Source organism: Antrostomus carolinensis, unplaced genomic scaffold (assembly GCF_000700745.2).
Source record: "Antrostomus carolinensis isolate BGI_N321 unplaced genomic scaffold, ASM70074v2 scaffold5134, whole genome shotgun sequence".
Taxonomy (NCBI): domain Eukaryota; kingdom Metazoa; phylum Chordata; class Aves; order Caprimulgiformes; family Caprimulgidae; genus Antrostomus; species Antrostomus carolinensis.
The window spans coordinates 67,290-91,007 of NW_010308568.1; the positions used below are offsets into that span (position 1 = coordinate 67,290).

The 23,718-nt window shown below is 36.0% G+C and overlaps 1 protein-coding gene across 1 annotated transcript in view; it reads left to right on the plus strand.

The window, feature by feature from the left end:
• The window catches only part of ERC2 (ELKS/RAB6-interacting/CAST family member 2), a gene marked incomplete at both ends in the record, with an annotated part of 163,035 nt that overhangs the window by 43,432 nt on the left and 95,885 nt on the right, over positions 1–23,718 (plus strand). The window contains 3 exons of the mRNA XM_029084448.1: positions 2,380–2,421; positions 7,930–8,085; positions 14,166–14,333. Coding sequence (XP_028940281.1) covers positions 2,380–2,421; positions 7,930–8,085; positions 14,166–14,333 — 366 coding nt within the window. The remainder of the gene's footprint in view (positions 1–2,379; positions 2,422–7,929; positions 8,086–14,165; positions 14,334–23,718) is intronic.

Consider the following 23,718-nt stretch of genomic DNA (forward strand, 5'->3'; position numbering starts at 1 on the left):
TAATATGGCAATCTGAGGCCATAGACTCCCCCATGCAGAGGCTCCAAGCAGTATACATTTCTCTTTACTGCACCCAACCCCCTCCACCCCCTTGCCACATTAGCTTTTGTCGCAGTCCCCTCCCTGGCTCTGCCAAGAGGCAGCTTTCCCTCCTTCATAAATCCCTCTATTTTTTCCTGTGGTTGTCTTTTTTCCTTGCCACTGCTGAATGCTTTCTGTCCCTTTTCCCAGTCAGCCCTCCCTTTTACCCAATGAAGTGTACCCATTTCTCCTAGCTATAATCTTGTATGTGATTTTTTTTTTTGTCCTAGACAGTTTTTCTTCTGCTCTACCTTTCCTATCCTGTCATGCTCTTCATTTATCTCTGAAAACTTTGCAAGTAGTTGCCTTTTCTTATAGCAGTTGTATTTTCTGCATAACTACTGTCTCCTTGACCAGTCCTTATCTTCTATAGACTTATAAAGAAGAGAAAAAACCAAAACAAAACAAATAAAAACAAAAAAAGAGAATTCTCATGCTATGTCTTGACTCCTGTTTCTATTTATTTATTCCTTTTCAGATATCTATTGTCTTTTCAGATGCATTGCACAGGCTCTTGTTTTCTAACTTTCTGGTTTTGCTTATTAGACATGTTTGCTTCCAGATGTCCAATGTCTTTTACTTATTCTTTCCCTTTACATTTTTTTACTGTTTGTTTCTTTGTCTGCAGCAGACCACCTTCTCCAGATGCCCTTCTTTTTTCTGGAAAGCAGAGTCACAGAACAGGAGGAGGGCAGGATGCTTCCTTTTCCCACATGCTCCTGTTTTTTTAAAACTTGCTTAATCACATTGTAGATGTTGCTTTCAGGAGTGGGGTTTTTTTTGTTGTTGTTGTTCTGTTTTGTTTCCCCAGCCCTCCACAACGATTTTCTGAGATCCATTCTCTAGGCAGTGAGGCATACTAGGTATGCTGTCTGTATCCTGGGTTTAGTAAAGGAGTAAAAGTAAAAGTGCACATCTGCCCAAACCAGCGAGTTACCTCATGGAGCTCATGGTGTTCAGAGAAGAGGCACCAGAATGTTTTAAAATATTTCCAAACAATTAATGACTTAAGGAGCTTAATTTTGTGTAGTTTAACAAATAGGAAGTCATGGAGCAAAGAAATTATAGTCTTGTAGATACTTACCTGAACTATCTTCATTAAAAATTGAAAAAATCCTCTCCAGTAATGCAAATATATATATTGCAAAATATGTTGCATGGCAGCTAGAGGTAGAAATGCACATTAAAATATGGGGTGTATATTTAACAGCATTTGTGTAATTTTATGACTTGTGTTATACAGGAAGCCAGTCTAGTCTTGTTGCAATGGTTGCTTCTGACTTTGTGACTACAGATATTTAATCAAACAGCATTTTTTTCTCATGCTTAAATCTTTGTCTTTTTAAGCAAAAAATAAAGCTGATACATCGAAATCCTTTCTTTTAATTGCCATTACACCCATGCATACTTCTTTGTGTAATATGTGCTGACAAATGCCAGATCACTGATATCTTTGAATAACCAAATTGATTAGCACTGATTAATGTAATAAAAAAGAGTGAAAGGAAAGACACTTTTCATTATTTCATTCTTTCACGTACTCCTGAGTACGTGAATCAGGTCAAATCTTCCTCATATCTTGTGAGGCCCCACCTGGAGTACTGCATTCTATTCTGGGATCCCCAGTACAAGAAAGACATGGACCAGTTGGAGCAGGTCCAGATGAGGGCCATGAAAATGATCAGAGGACTGGAACACATCTATATCTCCTATGAGGACAGGCTGAGAGTGTTGAGGTTGTTCAGCCTGGAGAAGAAAATTTTCTGGATATACCTTATTGTGACCTTTCAATATATAATGAGACCTTATAAGAAAGAATGAGAAAGACTTTTTACCAGGACCTGTAGTGATAGGACAAGGGGCAATGGTTTTAAACTGAAAGAAGGTAGATTTAGATTGGACATAAAGAAGAAATTTTTTATGCTAAGTGTGATGAGACACTACATGTTGCCTAGAGAAGCTGTGAATGACCCATCCCTGGAAGTGTAGAACATCAGATTGGATGGGGCTTTGAGCAACCTGATCCAGTGAAAGATGTCCCTGCATAACCTTTAAAGGTTACTTCCAACCCAGACTATTCCATGGTCTTGTTCAGACAGTTATGGGCTTAAACCAGTGATATTACTCGAGAGGGAAAACCAGAAATGAATTGCTTACAGATATGAGATAAAGCCCATTCTAAGTGTAGGATATTGACCATCTTGAAATGTATATAGTCTAGCAACAAGAATTAAGAAGTCTTTAGAAATGGTAAGCTGTAAAATAAATGAAAATATTTGTGGTTTACCTTACTTGCAGAAAGAACCATCTTTATGTATTGATCCAGCTTTGGTATTTCAGGTATGGGTTTGGTTCTAAAAAAGTGTGTGTGTTTGTGGTGCAACATACTCTTGCTGTTAAGATTGCATGAACTTTCACTTTCCCTTGTTTTCAAAAATAAACCTGGAAATTCTCTGTATTAAATTGACAAATTTTAAAAAGTATATAGTAAGAGTAGTTGTTTATGGTCTTTTGATAGCATGTGTGCATATGTGCATTTAAATGCAAGTTTTATGAAATGTGAAGTTTCAATTATTTGCTTCTAATTGCTTCTTGAATGCCCTGTAAGCAAGATTTTTCACAGACAGTGTTTAAATTTATCAGGTTTTTGAAATGAAGAGTAACATTTCATTACTTTTCATTTCAGAGTAAGACAGACTGGAATACTGTATTATTTATGAATGTTTTGACCTACTGTTTCTTTCCCCCCCCCCACTAAGTGTTCAGGAAATGTGCTATAGTGCTCTTGTTGTAAGGGCTGGATATATAAGATTCATGAAACACTGTGGAAACTCATTTGTAGACTTCCTCTCCTTTCCATTGTGGAATATAATTTTCTTCAGCATCAGGACACATACTAATTGTTTCATGTTCCAAAAGAGGTGAATTTCTGCTGGGTCCAGCATAGAAATAGCCCTAACCTCTCTCACAGAATATCTGAGACAGTATTCTAATAAAGGAGATGAGGAAGAAGTATTGGTTACTGCTGGAAGGAGGAGATAGATTAGGATGAGTACCCTGATCACAAATCCTGCTATATAATCTTATGTCTTTTAACAGATTTAGAGGACCTGACTGGAAAAATCTGCACAAATGTTGCATTGTTGTAGAACTCAGATGATGTTTATTAGTACCAGTTAATACTAAGCTGCTTCCTTAATATCACTGCAAGGGAATCTTTGTGACTCCATATAGACCCGTGTAGTTTGTTAGAATGCTGCTAATGTGGATAAGTCGAGGTTTGAAGGAAATACTGCATCTGTTCCTATTTCACTTTCTGAAAGATTGCCAGACCCTGTGCCACAACAAGAGCTGGTTAAAAGTTTTCTAATTGAAGTTTTCTGTGGGAAAATGCTGATTCAGCTGAATCAGAAGATTTTATGGGAATGTGCCTATTCGGTCAAAACTTTTAGTGAAGCAAACCTATCTGACTTTCTATCCATCCTGTAAGTCAAGCCAACACCCTTGTGACCAGTACCCATTGGGAGCTCCAGGCACTCTGTATTATCTTTGACCTACAAAGTTCCTCACTTTCTAGTAGTTGTCCAGACGGGAAGGCTTTCAGGTTTCCTGGGCAACCCAGCAGCCTGTCTAGTGTATTTGCAGAGTTGCCAGTCCTGTATTGTTCATACATAAGGGACAGTACCTTTGACTCCTTGAACAGTCTGTGAATGAAGGTGATGTCTGGCTAATCTTCTGTCTTGTCATCACTGATGTTTTTGATGAATTATCTGAAACAGATTTTAGTCTTCAAAAATATGTGAAATTTCTGGCTTCTGTTCCAATAAAAAGTTAATACAAAACTGACAGTGACAATTTTTCTAGAGACAGTAAAACTAGTTTTTACACAGCTGTAATCACAGTATGCAGAGATTGATTTAAAATAAACTTTTCCTTAGAGAGTTCAAAGTTGTGAATAAAGTACAGAAAATGCTTCCAAAAATTACGTTAGCTATTTCTCATAAAGCTTAAATATTATTCTGTGATGTGTAAACTTTCTGAAGAGTGTAACAAGCTGTGCTGTAAATTATTTCTACCATCTTGTATTTGCAAACATGTAAAATACAAATGCAGTAGAAAAAGCCAGACTCCTAAAGATGGAGCTGGAGAGATTTGATGAGGACTACTCCAGATGAGCATCTTCTAAGTATTAATATATTTCAGTGCAAAATCATTCTAAAGTGCAGTGAAGCTTAAGTTTTGCTTTTATCTTCAATGACAGGAGTAGAGAATTTCTAAAGTGAAGTCTGATGGAGCAAGCTGATTTGATTGTAGTATCTGTAAGAACTACAATAATTTATTTTGTGTAAGCTTTGATAGCTAAAATTCTTTTTTTTTTTTCTTTCAGTATTTTTCTCTGTGGTTTTTTTTGGGTTTTTTTTTTCAAAATGATAGGATTTTATGAGCATTCTTCTTTCTTTTTTTTTTTTTTTTTTTTTTAATTCCATATCAACCTTTTATTCTTTAAAAAAGTATGGAAAAATAAAAAAAGCCAAGAAAGAAGTACTGAAGTCAGTCTTTTGGGAAACACATCCATTTGCTTCTACAGTTAATTATATTGCAAAGCCATGGTTAATTATTAAGGGTGCTAAAAATCTTAATACACTTTGCTACTGAAATGCTGAATGTATTTCAGTGGTATCAGATGTTTAGGCTTAAGATCACTGTACTACAATTACTGTTGGAATAATGACAGAAAAAGAATATTCTTACTGCATCATTAGAATTAATGAATATTTAATGAATATTTACCTGCAGTTTATTATTACAGAGCCCAAATGAAGAGATACAATCAGGATTTTATCCTGTAAGATCTTGGAAAACCTCTAAAGATGGACAATAGCTCCTCTCTGGGCAACCATTTCCAGTGCTTTTACTCCAAATATAACAATTACAGGTGTTGTAAGGCTACGTTTAGGTCCCCCTTGAAGCTTTCTCTTCTGTAGGCTAAACAAGCCCACTTTCCTCTGCCTCTTCTTAGAAGAGACATGATTTACTGTTGGTAAATCCTCACTGACTGTTTCCAATTACCTTCTCCTTTGTGTGATCAAAAATGTTGTCCAAGAAGACTTCACCATAATTTTCCCAGGGAACAAAGTGAGGCTGTTAAGCCAGTGGTTCTCTGGTTTGTTCTTTTGGTTTATTCTTGATGATGAGTGCAATATTTGCCTTCCTCTGGTTGTCGGGCATCTCCTCCAGTTTCCATGACTTTTTGAGGATGCTAGAGAGTGGGATGGCAAGGACGTCAGCCAGGTGTCTCAGTGCCCTTGGGTGCAGCCTGCTGAGTCCCATGGATTTGTATGGGTTGAGTTCTCACAAGTAAGCCCTGACTGAGTCCTCGCTGTTGATGGTCTTCTTGCTTGAACCCTTTCGTTAAGTACAGAGACCTGAGAGATCTTGTCATTGAAGACTAAAGCAAATACTTGTTTCCTATGTAGTTCAAATTAACTTGAACTTAAGCTCAATTGCTCTGACTTTATGAAGACAGTGTACATAGGCTGGGTCTATGCACACCTTCTAATTGGGTTAAGCTGTGCTATGATTTATCAAATGAGCTGTTATATGACAGCTTACTTTTCTAGGCAAACTGTCTCTATATCTTAAATATTTTAATTAATGGAGATATATAGGAAAGCTCTTGGTGGTTCACTGCATGTGGTCATGTAACTGTATTTTGCAGAGAAGCTGTGAAGTTGTAATGCTAATTTTGGTGGGACTATTTTACACTGCATAGGTAGAATCCTATCACACAGCTCCTATAGTGTGAATTACTGTTTTTTGACTCACTGATATGGAAAAGATGTGGGCAAATAAATTTTTATTCACCTTATAAAAGAATAGTATTTTATTAAGGACAGTAAATACCATTCTTTGAGGTGTAATGTCCCACACAGGAATAGGATTGTCCGGGAATAAGCATTCTTTATTTCCTTAGTTGAAGGCACAAAGGAAATTCTGGACACTCTGCTCAGGTACTCTAGTCAAAAGTATTTGTGTGCACTCCAGCACGTCTGGTGAAAGAGCATCAGCTTCTGAGAGAAAAATCTTGAAGTACCACAATTATTGTAATTAAATAATGTTATTTTATTTTTAAGTAGAATTTCTCTGGGAGTGAAAATTGTAAGGAAAATATAAACTTTAATTTCATATTATTCTTATCCTTTAGATCTTGGAAAACCTCCAGTATTTCAGACTATGAATATTTTCACTTGTTGATGAACAGCTTTTTATTGCAAACTAAATAGTTGAAATCTTTCCCATTCAAAAATGTCTATTAATTTAACTAATGTAAGAAATAAGAAGATAATAAAAGAAAATTTTCTCTCAGCATGAGACTTATTATTGACTATAAAGATGAAAGCTAAAATGTTAGAGTGATGATAGTGTGCTGTCTAAATGATACTGCTTAGTCCTTACATAGCTTTGATTCCATATGGATTTGTAACAGTGGTTGCTAAATCTCAAAAAGAATCTGAATTTAATTTTTGCTTTATTACCAAAAGTTCAGATTCTTTTTGGAACTTTGTCTGAACTATCCTGTGACTTAAATTGCTAAATTTGCCTAGCTGTATTATGAAAGGAGGCATTACAGGAGTTCTGGTTTTGCTTGCTTCTAGGAAGCCTGTAGAAAGTGTTGGAGTACTCTTAGAACTGAGGAAAATACTTTTGAAAAAAGAAACAGAAACAAAGTGGTAGTTAAGCAGAGCGATTCAAGCTTAACTTGACCTGGTTAAAGGATCAATTCAATTTCATTTTTTTCCCAAATTAGCTTTCTAGGTTAATATCCTGATCTTACTGAGTCAGCTTGGTTGGTTTTTTTGGGTTTTTTTATTAACCTCAGTGGCACAAGAGCTTTACCCTGATATCTTGATTTTTGATGGATGGCTGCTCCTTCGTGTTCTTGAACTGATTGTCTGACCAGCTGAATCAATGTTTTCAATTTCTTAACAAATGTCTGCAAACAGGGCCTAAAGCAGATTTCCTAATGAGTCATTTTGCAATGTTCTTTTAAACAGAAGATTACCCGAGAAGTTTGTGTAATTACTTTTTAAATTTTTCTTACTCTCACTGAAGAGATTTAGTCAATTTCCAAAGGACTGCAACAACAAAAGGATCACTGGATGTTGTCAGTGCTGTGCTGGCACACGTGGCAGCCATTGTCTGTGATGTAGAAATTTATTAGTGGTTGTGATTTTGTGGTTTTTATTTTGAGACCCATAATAAAAAGTACTAAATCCCCTCTTAGTGATATGGCTGAATTAGTGGGGTAAAAGTAGGTGAGGAGACAACCTTTCTTCTTCCTGACAGCAGGCAGAATTCTATGGAAATAGGGAAGCTCAGCCTCAGGCTGAGTGACATAATGAAATGGCCTATCCTGCAGTAATGATGGACTGGTGTCCCTAGGCTAAACTTTGTGTTTAAGAGCTTGGAGAAATAGTCAGACCTAGATGGTTAGCAAAGCAAACAAGGTATGTTATCATGTACACGTGGGAAATAGGCTGTCTTCCATTCTCCTTTCATCCCTAACTGTGTAGGAATGAAGATGGAATTCTGACCAGAATGTATTCTCTACAGACTACACAAGAGAAGATTTTTTTTTTTTTTCTGGAGGTGAAAGAAGTCTAAATTCTGCATTTAAGTCAAAATCAATAGAATTACTCTTGCTTTATGACAGTATGTGCTGTCTGTATTTGTGCCATCTCTTTTTACTGTTTTATTTGATGTTCATGCAAGTACAGATATATTTTTCTTATGCTTTAATATACCAATTTCATATCATTTTCTGTACTCTTTTTTTCATAACTGAAGGATACAAAAATAGCTTCACTTGAGCGCAATATAAGAGATCTTGAAGATGAAATACAGATGTTAAAGACAAACGGAGTTCTGAATACAGAGGACCGAGAAGAAGAAATCAAACAAATAGAAGTTTACAAGAGTCACTCGAAGTTCATGAAAAATAAGGTAAAGTCTATTAATAAAATAACTTAATGCTGTTTAAGTAATGGAAGCAAAAGTTTTAACTTGACCCTTTTCAACACAAGCAGCTCCCTGCATGTCTTCTTTTGGAAAATCTCTACTATGCAACACGCAGTAGCTATGGAGGAGTGAAACATTTTGGATAAATAAAAATGTGTTTGTTTTGATTTAGGAAGAGGCTATTTCACCACTTCTGCAGAGGCTACTACAGTCCTGAGTCTATATCATGTTTCCTTTTCCCTTTCTTGTGTATGGTGTTTTAATGTTGGCTTCCTGAATGAGTTCATAATTGTGACTTGCACCATTTTGGCACAACTGTAATTGTGCAATTTTTTCTGGTTCTGACTGTAGTTTTACAGTAGGCACTGCTGTTCTATAGATTATGCCAAATTGTAATATTTTAGTATTTTAAAGACTTGCAATTTGACTTTGTTCCTGCAGAGTGCCTTTCATTTCAAATTATTGTACACAGATAATTATTCGTTGACCACAAGCAGATAGTAAATGTGTAGTGATGTAACACATTTCCTTGTATCAAGCTCACAGAACAGTATTGCTTGTTTGTTATTTTAAAATGCATCAGAAGTAAAGCTTAATGTCTAAATTGTCCCAGCTGGTCTTTCTACCTCTTTTCATTTTGATGTGCCTAGCTGCTGTCTAGGTAAAGATGAGCACTCCAAATAGTCTTTCTTGTGGGTTCTAGTATTTATTTTCTGATACTTTTATAATTGCCTTAAAAACTGTAATAAAGATAAACAATGTTACAATTTGTGCTGGTTTATTCTCAGCTCTCTACCTTGAACGTGTTTTGTTTATGAAGTGATAAAATACTGAATTAAAGTATTTGATAAAAAGAAAAAAAAATTAGAAATTATGGAGACTGAAGCTGATGCTCCCATTCTCATATAAATAAATTTAGGTTTTGGCAATAGCATTTTTTTCATATAATTTATAAGCTAAGCTGAGATGAGGTGAAACAAGTCATAGCAGCCTGAAGTGGAAACACTGAAAGGGAAAGCCAGCCATCTCATCTCTTAGTGTCATGTTAAAACTTTGACCATAATGCCAGAATGAAATGTAGGCAAACAGCTTTAGTAGTCATGATTATTATGAAATCTTACTTTATTATGAAAGTCTTTCCATCCTAGCTATTTGTTTGAATTCTTATTCTGTTTAATATTTAGGGGTTTTTGTGTATGTGAATTTTTAGGGAACTTAAATGAATTGATTCACTTTTTCTGAAATGTGTACTTGCAGCTCTGAAAAAAATACTTGAGGAGGAGCTGGTACTGTTACCTCTCTAGAGGCCATGTAAACAAAAAGAGCAGAAGTTAATTGGCTTAAAGTGTAGTTCTTTGCCTACTATTGTCTGATGCTAAAATTACTTCATAATCTTGCTGTTTAAGTACAAAGTTTGCAATATCAAATAGGTAAATGCCGTTACCAGTCTTTCGGAGTTGGGGAAGCTAAGATTCAGAGAAAGTATCTGTCTTGTCTATGGTCAGAGAATGGTGTCAGCACTTTCTGGAGAAGTTTTCAGATTTTCTGTTTTCTTCTGTAAATTAGAGCTTCATTACCTTCTTGACAAGATGCTTTTACTTTTTCTGAACTCCACTGTAAGTATAGGAGTAAGAAAGCTCACCACTGTGTAGTATTGAATACTGAAGATTTTCTATCTCAGAAGAGCAGTGACAGTTGCCCGGTTTGGAAACTAGTGTCTTGTAAACTACATCACAGGAAATGCTGCCCCTGGGACACAGGGGCATATTTTTATCTTCTCCTGGGGCTTTATGGTGCAGAAGAAATGGAAGTGTTAGTGCCTGTGTGGAATTAATCCAGATTTATTAAAAAAAAAAAACCCAAAATCAAAGAATGTATGTATTCTGTTGGAAAAAAGGTAGCTCTTAAGCTACTCAAAAGTAGTTAAAGTTCCTAAGTAGCATTATCATCAGGAAAATTATTTTCTCTATTTAAACTTCATTAATTTCAAAGCAGTTCACTTTCATTAATTTACAGCAAAGCTCCTAATGCATCTTAGCAAATCTGTTGATATAGAAATAAAGTGCAAAGCCTAGTATTTTGATAACAATCTTCTGCTGTTTTTGAGAGGAAAAGCTTTCATATTTTTCTGTGGCACAGAAAGCAGACGAATGAGAAGATGACTAAATGTACCTTGTTTTGTCACAATCTTCTGATCTTTGATAAATGCCACATTCTGTTGAAACTTTGTCTGTTTTCTTTCACCAGTCCTTTTCTTCCACTTAAAATTGAGATTTGCAGCAGAAGATATTACTTTTATCATTCATCTCAGAACCTTTCAAGGTGGAAAAGTATTTATGTAGCTGTCAGCAAACAGATATTATTATACCTGATCTATTGAACCTGAGATTGTTGATAAATTCTGATAAACAGAAGTCTTGATTGATGGCAAAGAGCAGAACAGTCAGAGTTAGCAGTCTTAGGTGCTATAAAGCTCTTATTACTTCACATTTATTCTTGATATATAACTTGTTTTAAATCTGTTCTTGCTTTAAATAAATGAGTGTGAAAATCTAGTGATACATCAGTACAACTTCAGCAAATTACGGTTGAGTTTTAAGATTTAATTAGGCTGTAACAAGGCTCTCTGTAATTAATGTCTGGGTATAAAAACTTTTCACACTGTATGAAGGAAGCATGCCAGCTCTAGATGATCCTGTAGAAGAAATATACAGGAAAAGAACTACAGCATTTTTTTGTGGATAGGCCCAGAAATGTGACCAACAGTTTAAAAATAGGTCTTGTCCAATGTAACCTGTAGAATCTACAGATAGACTTGTAGAGTCTACTGTATGCAGCCACTTCATTTACATTGCTACTGTTTTTTCTTTACTTAAATCCTTCACTTTAAAAAGCAGTTTTCATTTGTCCCAGAAGACCAGATCGTTATGATGCATAAATCAGCATAGTTTTATTTAATGGAATTGTTTACTTAAAGATTTAGCTCATTAATTTTAATATGCAATATTCAGAGGGAAAGCTCTGTGGTTTTGTTGTTTTCTTTGTATCCCACTTTCTGTAATTTCATATAAGATTTTGGTGTGTAAGAATAATGTTGTAAAAAAAAAAAAGGATAATGGTTTTCTAAGGAACTGAAATTATGGGAGGTGACAGAGAATCAAATTGAGAAGGAAGACAAAGGAACTAGAGTTTCAGGAAGGGAGGTAAAGCAAGATCGTATTGGGCAATGTTGAAAAAGTGGTAATGGGCAAATTACACATATGAAATAAGTGAGATAGTGGGAAGGTCAGGATCAGAGGACAAACTTGGAATTCTTTAGATGCTACAGCACTTAGACTTGTAAGTTATCTCATCTTTGTAAGGTACAAAAATGGTTTTGCCATTGTCTTTTTTGTACTGATATCAGGAGATCTCATTGAATCGTAGAATCATAGAATGGTTTGGGTTGGAAGGGACCTTAAAGCTCATGCAGTTCCAACCCCCCTGCCATCAGCAGGGACATCTTCCACTAGACCAGGTTGCTCAAAGCCTCATCCAACCTGGCCTTAAACACTTCCAGGGAGGAGCAGCCATGTTTCTCTGGGCAACCTGTTCCAGTGTCTGACCACCCTCACAGTAAAGCGTTTCTTCCTTGTATCTAAGAATTGTGACTGTTGTTTTTCCACACTGCTTAAGATATAGCAAAGTGAAAATGCTTGGATATCTGCTGGAGACAGAAATTTATTTCATGCCCTGTTTAATTTTTTTTACACACTAACAGGTAATGCAGAACTTTAAAAAGCAAATATAGCCAGGTCTAAAAATTTCTTTTAAAAAGTTGCATGGTTTCTTGTTATGCCTTTGGTATTTTTGTTACATAATTTTTTTAAATTCAAGTTTTATTACATTGTCACCATTATACTTTATTTTAATAAAACACCAACATAGGTGTTTGTTTTGATTTTTTTTTTCTTTTTTTTTGAGAACTTTATCACATTTTTAAACTCCTGGCTATGTGTAGGTCTTGTAGCCAAAACTTTATACTGAACAGATTCTGTTTCTGAAACACAAAGAACATACCTGTGATGAAAATGAAGTTGTTTGTTTGTTTGGTTAGTTTTTTGTTGATTATTTCTCAGTGTGAGTTGTGTCATAGAAAAAAGCAGGAAGAGTTTCTAGGAGAGATGGAGAGATTAAGTGTCTGTGATGTTCACATGGGTCTCATATAAAGCATGTGATATAATTCAGATTGTCTGCAGATCTATGTTTTGTCTTTATATGTTTTAGACAGATTTTCCCATTGTTCATTTTGTGTACATTTTAGTCTTAGTTGCCATGCTTGCGTACATGTTCTGGCAAAGGATGGAGGATGGAGGTTTGCTTTCAAGAGAAAGTTTTCTCTAGCAGTTTCTTAACTGTGCTCTTTACATTTTTTACATTTTCTTGACATCTGTTTTTTTTGTATGCTCCTTTTCTTTCTTTGATATTTTCAGACTGTGAAAGTAATTGCTTTTAGTGCCAGTATAGATTCTTGATTTTATACAGTAGCTCAGGGGTGGCTAGCCAAGTACCTTAACCAGCTAGACAAACATATTGAGATTTATAAAGAGAAATAAGGAATAAATATATTCAGATGTGCGTATGTACTGTAGTTGGAAGAAACCTCTTTTAAATTTAATTTTTAAGGATACACTTCCAATGTAAAACAAAATAGAAATATTTTGATCAGCAATAAATGTTTCCAGTGACTGTGCCATACAATATTGAATCAGTGAAGTATTTTAGTATGTGGATCTTTAGGATGTGGTTGAGTACTGTCAGCCTATGGATATATTTTTTTTCTGGGGATTTTTGAATCACCTTCCATCTAGCCCTTCTAGATTTCTTGCATCCCACATGTCTGTTGGGATGCGACTGATGGGAGAAAATGGAAAGAGCTCCTCGAGCACTTCTCTGGTTGCGCAGAATTGAAACTTGAATTTTAAAGAAAAATGTCTAGGCCTTAGAGTCATCAAGAAAAGTTTCAAATATAAAGGAAGTGTGATTTCTCTGAGTTATGCAGATACAGTGAGGCATTTTATTTCAAGTAATCCTCATGAGATGATATATCTGAACTCATCTGGTGACCAATGTTATTTCACAGAGCTTAAGATGAATAGTTGCATGTCACCTAATTCACCGTACTTTAGCATCATTCTGTGTTTTGTCCGGTGCTTTCTTCAGATTCATATATTCTAAATCCACCACACTTTTGCATTCTGTGGCTACTTCTCCCATTTAGCATTGTGGAAAGGTAAGAATAATCACAATTCCATTACATTTACTGATGAACCTTTAATTCGGAAGCTCCTTCTTAGTGACTGGGTTTCTTGTGTTTCCCCCAGGATACACTTTTACAGTCTCACAGATCTTTCACTTTGTGGTATTTTTTATAACGTTTTCCCCAGACTTTAAATTAATTGGTTTGACTTGGCTTTCCTAGTACCTGAGAATTCCATATGAACTGCCAGAGAGTTAAAAAGGAGGTGGGAATGGTGGGCAGCAACACATTTGCAAGAAGAGTACTGTTAAAATTCCTCTTCTCTGTTTTCCTCTCCTTACTAACATGCCTGCTTTTCCTTATCAGGTTCCTAAAAAACCTTGATTCACTCTGGCCAATGATAAATCACAAGAATTGTACTGTTGGAAGGAATAGGCTATTGGATTGAATTTAAACTTTTATGAATGCTTTTTTTCTTATGCATTTTTTCTGTCCTGCCAGACTTAGCTCACACAGGATAAGTTCCTTTGAACTTAAGTGAGGTCCACAGTGAATTTATAGGCCAAATCATTGTGTATAATCTTTAAAAGTTTCCTTTTAACTTCTGCAACAGCAGGACAATCATTCTTAAAGCAAGGTACATTAAATTACAAGAAACTCAATTGAAGGTGCGAGTGTAAAAAGTCTGATCTTAATTTTCTTCCAGAATTTACAGGTGTCTGAGTTATAGTACATCATGGTCATTCACACCTTTCAGATTTCAAACGCTACTATGAATTGGAAATGAAATTAATGATCTAATCTTTTCTTTTTCCCCCAATTACAGATTGATCAACTGAAACAAGAACTCTCAAAGAAAGAATCAGAACTTCTTGCCTTACAAACTAAGCTTGAAACCCTTAGCAATCAGAATTCAGATTGCAAGCAACACATTGAAGTGCTTAAAGAGTCACTTACTGCCAAAGAACAGAGAGCTGCCATACTTCAGACAGAGGTATTGTATCTTCTAATAATAAAATTCAATAGAAATATTTAGTTAATAGCATGTGTCAAGTGACGATGTGTTTGTTGCAAGTCTCTGTAGAAGGCAGTTTGTTAAAGAATAGTGAAATAATTTAAAACCTTTTAAATACCAATATATTTGGTATATATTTTTGGTAGTACACTAGATCTCATTCTAGATTTTTTTTTTTAGAAGCACCTATGGTTGCATTTTTTGAAAATGTTTGTGGCTAATTCTCATTGCTTCAGTGAGGAGCATTGGGCCTTAATGACTTGATTTCCTTGTTTCTTCATCTATTAGATGACTGAGTTTTCATTTTGGTTGCTATGGCTTGATGCTTCTTTTCTACAATGTATTTTTATTCTTGAGTGAAGCTACTGATGTATTTCGAAGAGATCTGTTGAAGGGTGCGTGATATTGATCTGTAGTTATTCTTTTGAGTGTGATCAACATTTATTTTAAAATATGAATAATTTCAGTCTTTAAAACAGGCTAGTGCCTGTATCTACAAAGTCAGATCATAAAAATATGGGTAACAATAAAAGGTTGAGATGGTTGTCACATTTGATGGAATGTGTAAATCCGGTATTAAAAATGTCCATTAGTTAATTTCCTGAGGTTTTAAAAAACTTGGAACACACAATACTGATTATATTTATTCCTATTGTAACTTCCTCATTTTATTTTTAATGTGTGTACCCCTTTCAAGAAACAAATACCTGTGAAATTCAGTCATACAGTGCAAATAGTTTCTATTCAAAGAAGTGTATTATTTAAGGTATACAGGAATCTTACAGATTGTTTCAAGTTTCTGGCTAAAAAAGCTCTAGGAGAAAAAACAGCTTAAACTCATCATTCTCATGGAAGCAGGAAAGAAATACTTCTGAGATTCTGCTTATCCCTCTGTGCTGTATGTCTTATACTTTGTACATTAAAGTACAGATGAAATCTTGGAATTTCCAGCCTGTGTTTAATGGGCCAGCCAGCATATGTATATAATATAAAATAATCATAATAGAACAAGTGTAAAAACTCCAGCAATTTTAACAGATCTCAATCTAGCTTTTGAGTAGTAAAGATTACACATTTTAAATCTTCACCTGTGCAAATCTGTTTTGCAAGATTTGTATTACCTGTCATGCTGCTCAGGATAGTGATGAATTCCATTGGCTCTCTCTTAATTTGAATTCCTAGTTCTTTATCAGATCAGTGTGTGTTCAAGGCATTACAGTCTTGTGGTGGGCAGATAGGCAGTGGTAAAAACTGAATCTACAGTGCTCTTGATGTAGGGCTGCTGGGATTGTGCAGTCCTAGTGGAGAACCAGCTGGTTTCTGGCAGGTGTTCAATGCCTCTTCCCAGTTTCTCAACACAAGACAGTTGAGCTTGAACCTTTTACATGAAGCATTTTAAATTAAAATTAGCTGTAATTGCCTGTTGGTGTGCAGGTGACAATTGATTGTATTGTGTCTGTTAGTCTCTCAGAGAAACCAAATGAAAAATCAATGTTAAAATGATCAGAGGGTTAGTTTGATAGAAGGAATGCTCTATAATAACAGAGAATTTATCCCTTTTGTTTGGCCTAATATCATGTTATTTATGATATAAGTGATTGTGACATTTTGTACAAATAATATGAGATTCTTCCACCTTTCCATGAAAAAAAAAAATCTGTTTAGGTATATGATTAGTGAAAGATGTTCAGTATAATTTCTATTCACTGGAAGATATCTCTTCTTGGTTTTGATTATTTATTTTTATTAACTCTTCTGTATAATCCAAAGCATTCTGATGACAAGCCTTGGTTTGTTTCTGAAAGAAATACCACTGGGTTGTTGCAGGTATGAGACTTAAAAGTGAAGCAAAACAGCTCATAAATGTCCTCACAGTACATCTTGGTTCTAGACAGTTAAGGCTGTCTCTGCACGGACTTGCTAAATCAATTGAGCCTGAATTTGTTTGTTACTGAATCTTCAGAAATGGTGGATTTTGTTTCATATACATTACTGTCATCCTTCAGTAATTATGTTACCTCATAAATTGATGAAGCTCTGAAATACTGCAATTATTTTATATTCCCCATAGAAATCTAGGTGACTTCCATTTTCTGCTTTGCATAAGGTGTAGGTAATGATTTTATCAGATAACATTTTTTAAAAATGTCTTTTCTCTTTTTAGGAGAAGGGAATTGGGAAAAGTTTGTGAATTAAGTCCACCTCTTATGGGAAGTAATTTTAGTTAAAATTTGCCGTAATTGTTCATGTATAGTAGGCTTATGACATAAGGGTCACACATTAATGTAACCTTTTTTTTTTCTGGGAGATCATATGGAAATGAAAGCCTCTGAGTATGGGGTTCATAGCAGAATTCATTTTGGGATATGATACAACTTGTGATGCATTAGAAGCAACATAAAGAAACCAACTTCCAGTTGCAGTTGTACACATGTATTGATGCTGCCACTATTTGAAATGGTTTACCAAATAATTTTGATCTAATAGCAGAATTAAGATGGAAAATAACTTCACTTGCCTTAAAATTTCTTCTATTTGCTTTTGAGAAGATAGCATTATAGGGTGTGCTCTTATATATGCACTATTTACCTATGAGGCAGGGACTTTAAATAATCATAGAATCATAGCATGGTTTGGGTTGGAAGGGACCTTAAAGCTCATCCAGTTCCAACCCCCCTGCCATCAGCAGGGACACCTTCCACTAGACCAGGTTGCTCAAAGCCTCATCCAGCCTGGCCTTCAACACTTCCAGGGAGGGGGCATCCGCAACTTCCTGGGGCAGCCTGTTCCAGTGTCTCACCACCCTCACAGTGAAGAAGTTTTACCTAATATCTGTTCTAAACTTACCATCTTTCAGCTTAAAGCCATTTCCCCTTGTTCTATCACTCCCTGCCCTTATGAAAAGTCCCTCCCCAAATAACCTGTGTTAAACTTTGTCAGCAATTACCTGATCTCAGAATACTTTAATAACCTGCATCCTTGGACAATATTAATTAAATCTCATTTTTCATCCATTTAAGTTGCACTGTATGTTTTATTACTATCCTGTACTTTATGGTGGAGATGTAGCACATCTCAAAGCTGATGAAAAAGATCTTTACTTTTATGTCATGTAGGTAGAAATAAAGCACACTATGTACCTGTTAGTTTCTTAAGCCAGGACTTATCACGAAAGAACGGTACCTTTGTTATTTTAAAGCCCCAAGGTTGTCGTAGGCATGTCACAGGCTGTACAACTTTCCATATAGAAGATTAAATATTCAGGGCTTAGAAATGAAGAGTGTTTTTTGGAGTTAAATAATATTGAGGCTTGCAAAAGATATGTGGTTAGTCTAAACATATTTTTCATCTCTCTTGAATAGACTTTGAATCAAGAGTTTCAGAAAACTACTGAGATATTCAGTCTTGTTTCCTGGAATAGAGTCTTATAGCAGCTTTCAGTTAGCCATAAGAAATAAGCTCGTATAACCAAACACAGGATTTGTCATAAATTTCTGTGTAACTATGTGAGAATGTTACTTGCTTTCTCTAGCAGTCATTAAAACAAGTGATAGATCTCCATGTCCAAGCAATTTCAAAGATTAGAAAATAAGATTCTTCAGGGCTGACGTGCATGTTCTAATGATGTTTTATTATTACATATTTTTAAGACCCCCAGGGTTTTGGCACATTCCTTGCCACCCTGCTGCATGCTAGAGAGTTTTTCTGGTTAAAAATGATTGCCAGAATGTTTCTTCTCCACAAACTATTATGTTATAACTTCCAGACTGAGAGACAGTCTGGAAGTTTACTGGAGAGACAGTCTGTTAAATTGGGGGCGTTCTGGATAAATATTCTGGACCTCTGAGGAACACAAAAGCTGGACAGCGGCTGAATTTGTAGATTGCTAAATCTACCCCTTTGTAGGCTGAAGTCCTTTTCTCTTATAAATATTTAGACAAAACCAGAAAGAACACACAAACAACATAAGTGAAAAGAAGACACCTCAATAAAAATTAATTATTAAGGCTGTAGACCACTCATTGGATGCTTTAAGTTTGAGGGTTTTTAGAGCTGATCTTGGTCCTGGTGTTAGTCTGCTAGGCTGAAAACAGGCTGTTTGTGCTGCCTGTATTTTTTCTTATTCAGGATGAAAATGCTTCTTTTTTTCTCCTATTTCTTCTGCCTGCTTATTTGCCCTTCATATATTTTGACTGACCAGTGGGCCAAAATGTGACAGCAAGAATGAAGTAATTTTTTTGTTTTGTTATGTGTTTTATTGTGCGTTTTAATTAGCAATTCGTGCCTTCAGGCTGTATTCTCCTGTTACATCCTAAATGTACAAACTAAATGTGATGCAGCAAGACAGAAAAGTTCAAAATGATGCCTTAGAGTAAACTTTTCCTGAACTCCCTTTATACCTACTCTTAGTTTTATGGGGAGCCTTTTTGGTAATCACTTTGCAAATATCGACTTCATATAACTCAACAATATCTGTCTTCAGTGCTCAGAAATATCCTGTCTTTCAAAAGGACCTTTTACATTTCCACTGAATCTTTAGTTTGGAGAACTCTGGGGGAGTAGAGGGAATGTTTATATCTCATATGAATCTTTGCTGAAAATTTTTGGTTATGCATGAGAGACTAAATGTAGGCTAATTCCAAGTATCAGCAGAGGCCATCGATGTTTTATTTCTGGTATGTATATATTAAGCTGTGTTAAATTAAATAACAAAACAGCAACAAATAAAAAACTCCTCTAATGAGGCTCATACATTTCCTGCAGGAAGTAAGTCCCTGCAACAAGGGAGCCATGATAGGATAGAGAAGCTTTCTATGCACTAAACCTCGGATCCTTCTTAGCAAAGACCTGAAAATGAGCAACTGTCATTTACATGATGATCAACCATGTGGCCTGCCAGTGTAGATGAATGAGGTATAAAAATACTGCTTTGCCAGCTGTGCTGTCTCTGAGACCTGGGTTTTAAGCTGACAGAGCTAAGGCCTAGACTGTTCTGTGGTAGCAATCCAGCAATGATTCTAGACATAACAGGCTTCATTCTCTGCAGCCAGGAATTGGGAAAAGATTCTGTTTGCTTAAAGCAACTCCTATCTTCTATCTTCAGGCCTCAGGTCTTATCTAAAGGGAGGGTGATGGCTTCCAGCAGCAGATGGGAAAGCAGCTGCAGGGAGGTGCAGGGTGAATGGCAGCTCTCCAGCAGGTGGAAATCATTATGGAAGGAATTTTGTACTATACAAGCTATTGTTGGTCGTTCCCAGATGAGTAAAGTTAATATTTTGGCCTGTATTAAGCCACACTCCTTTCTTCCTACATGTCCACATTGTCTATTTGTAGAATAGATAGTTTTTGTTAATTATCACTGTAGAATTTTATGCTGTCCTAAAACATGCTCATAACCTGCCTTAAAGGGCTTCTTTCTGGAGATGAAAGTAACCATCGAAGTCCAGTTCTAATCCTGAGCTGAGTAAGTTATTGGTAGTTGCAGTGTCAACTTCCTATCTAAGTAGGATTATTTTGTTGTAATCAGATTAGTTTAGTAAATCCTGTAATAAAAGAAATCCTCAACAAGATCTCAGATGCTTTATAACAAGCCTTTTATTATTATTTAGCTTAATAATGGTACTCTGTAGATTATCTTCAGGTTTTGGAGACAGCAGCTGCATGTGATGCAACAGGATATGATTCATAGAATCATATAATGGTTGAGGATGGAAGGGAGCTCTGGAGGTCATCTGGTCCAATCCCCCTGATCAAGCAGGGTCACTTGGTGCTGGTTGTCCAGGACCATGTCCAGATGGCTTTTGAATATCTCAAGGATGGAGACACCACAACCTCTTCAGGCAACATGTGCCAGTGCTCAGTCAACTTCACAATAATGTTTCTTCACGTTCAGAGGGAACCTCCTGTGTTTCAGTTTATGCCCATTGCCTCTTGTCCTGTCACTGGGCACCACTGAAGAGGCTGGCTTCATCTTCTTTACAGCCTCCTTTCAGATATTTATACACAGCCTTCTCTAGGCTAAATAGTCCCACCTCTCACAGGCTTTTGTCATATGAGAGTTGCTCCAATTCTTCAATAAAGTCTTTAATCCCTTAATTGCTTTGTGGCCCTTCAGTAGGCTCTTTCCAGTATGCCCATGTCTCTCTTGTACTGAGGAGCCCAGAACTGGACACAATACCCCAGGTGTGGCCTGATCGAAGATGAATAGAGGGGGAAGATCACCTCCCTCAACCTGCAGGCAACATCCCTCCTTATGCAGCCCGGGATACTGTCAGATAGGCACATTGCTGATGTTCAACATGGTGTTCACCAGGACCTTGAGGTCCTTTTCTGCAAAGCTGCTTTTTAGATGGGTGGACTCCAGCATATACATGTGCATGGAGTTGTTCCTTCCCAGGTGCAGGACTTTACATTTCCTTTCCATGAACTGCATGAGGTTCCTGTCAGCCCTTTTCTCCAGCCTGTTGAGGTCCCTCTGAGTGGCATCACTGCACTCTGGACTTGCTGAGGCTACACACTGCACCATCATCCAGATCATTAATGAAGGTATGGAACAGGACTGGGTGCAGTATTGACCCCTGGAGTACAATACTGGTTCTACTTGAATCCCCTGATTTTACTTGATACTCCTCCACACCATCCATTGTTCTCATGAGCCAGCTCTAATAGGGCATGAGGCTTAGAAGTAATCTGTTGGTATTAATTATAGTTTATTGTATTTCAAGTGTCCCTGGAAGTTCATTAGTTTCACTTTCTTTGTTGGTGAATTCTATCAGTGTTTGTTATTCAGTAGAATAGATTAATTTTTTTAATCATTTCATGTTTGGAATTTTCATGATATTTTAGCAAAATTAGCTCAAATATATTGCTAATTTAAAAGTATAGTTTAAGTTTGAGCTCATTCTTACACTCTATTTTCAACTGTCAGATACGAAATGTGAGTAGAGTTATGATTCTTAATCTCTTCAGAGTGTTGACTACTACTGAGAGGCATGACTAACATATCTGTTTATTTGGATAGTTGTTTTACATGTATTATAGCAGATCCTCAGAAATAAGAGGACATCTGGTTTTTTTTATAAGTATAGTTAATTTCCTTCAAACAATGGTAAATGGATCACATTTCAGGTACAATGTCACTTTGTTCCATGATATGAGACAATTTAAAACCAACAGTAAATAAGTCTAGAACTAAACATGATGTGCTTTTTGCATGATGTTTCTGTTGTCTCAGTGATGTCCGTATTTTGGGTTTTTTAATAGGTTTATTTGATTTTCAAAACTATCATTTGAAGTTTTTATTGACAGCTGAAACAAAAAGATATAATCCTGTAAAGCAATAACTATCATGGTGGCCAGAGCTGGGAGGTCTAAAAGCGGTTTATTGCCAGTAGGAAAAATGTTTGGAACCAGTCCTTAGAAGGTTCACCACCTCTGCTTTGTGCATTTCATTTTGCTCCATTTTTAAGGGTATATATGATAATAGTGCCAAACTATGCAAACTTTTCCTACCCTAATGTATATAGCCTTTGTTTTGATTATTCTTTATTAATGATATGAAAACCCTGAGGTCAGGTAAAAAGGAGCCAAGGTCAGGGTACTCCAGCTACACAACCCTGAAAATGTCACTGTGCTCCCACAGAGAGCTGCTACAAGGTAGAGTATTAGACTTGCTGAGATTTTCCTTGCTGTTGTGAAAAAGCTATTGATGTTAATTTTTAAATGAAGCCTTGTGCTGTTACTGCAGCAGAAAAGAGATTAAACAGCACAAATGATCCTGTTTGAGAGTTTAAAGAAATGAGACACCTCCATTTGTATACAGTACTGTTTGAGACTATATTTGTGCATATTTGCAGTGACTGGCACTTAACTAGCATCAGGGAAAAACCTGACATAAATTGATGCAAATGCATTCATTTCAGCTGGGTAGCCCAGTGAAGAAAAACATTAATTTTATAAGCAATTCTGACACAAACATACTTAGCACTTTATTAGTGAGCCTATCACTGCTTTGATAACACACCCACAAACTGGCAGGTGTGCCCTTTGGAGGTTAATGAACTGTGAAATAAGGAAATGTCTACAAAGAAATTTTGTAAATTGTGAGCAAATGGATTAGAAGGATAGGTGAAGGCTGTACTGTAACTGAATGCTGATGTGTTCAGTGTACCTGTGTTAATATAGAAAACCTAATAAAAATGAAGAGGAAAGGTGATTATAGTAGGTACTTATTGCAATGTGTTTTTTCTTTTAAACAAATCTGTCTATAGAGGAGGGCTGTGAAAGGATTGACTTCTTGGCAGTTCTTAGTTTGCATAAAGAGCAAATAAAAGCAGACAGCATAAAATAACTTGGAAGAAAACAACAAATGCTTTATTTTTCTTTCTATTACAATGCTGATATTTGATATTGCTTGAAATGTAAATCTGCTTTTAATTTTGCAACAATAATGGTATACCTATGGTTATTTCACATTTTTATTTTTCAAAGTTAGAGTTTTATTTTGAAATTGTATTTTTCTATTCTTTTGTGGTTTTTCTTGTTTCAAATCAGGGTGGGCCAGACATTTCAGTGTGGTCTCTTTGCTGTACTGCCAGTGTATTGTTCTGGTAGATGTGCTGTGCGTGCAAAGGAAAGATCACCCACTGTAAAAAGCACTGTTCTGGAGGCTTGTGGACCATTTACTCTGTCACTCTGCAGCTGTTCACAGCTTTCTTGACAGTGTGTTGCATATTTCAAACCGTGATTTTTTTTTTTTTAGGTGGAATTTGCCTGCTATTTTCTTTTTATACAGTTTTCATGTTTTGTGGGCCCCTGTGACAGAACAGGAGAGAGGAGCATAGGACATTCAAAGAGTTAAACTGAAAGAACATTTAGATTAGCAAAATGCTGTATTTAAACAGAAGTAAACTGGGAAGCAAAGTGTGGTGGTTGGGGTGTTTTGGGGTGGGTTTTTTTTTTTTTCCTGTCTGTCTATCTGTTAGAGGAATTCAAGACTTGACTGTTGAAAGGCACATCAGACAGCATGGTCTGATTTCAGTGTTCTCTGTGCTTTGAGCACGAGGTTGGCTTAGTGACCTCCTGAGACCCATTCCAACCTCAGTGACTGATGGTACTACAAATTAAGCTTTCTCAAGTACTGATAGATAATACTGTTACAGATTTGTATTTTCTGCTTTGTGAGTTATATACTGGCATTCTTTTATGCAGAAAAAGATTAAATGGTGATTTATTTATTTATCCTTCCTCCCCTGACTGAATCCATTCTTGATAATACCTTTGAATGTGCTGTCTTTCTTTTAGGGAAATAATTATTTTTATTTCATTAAAAATTGAAATGGAATTGCCTGTGGGAAAGGTGATG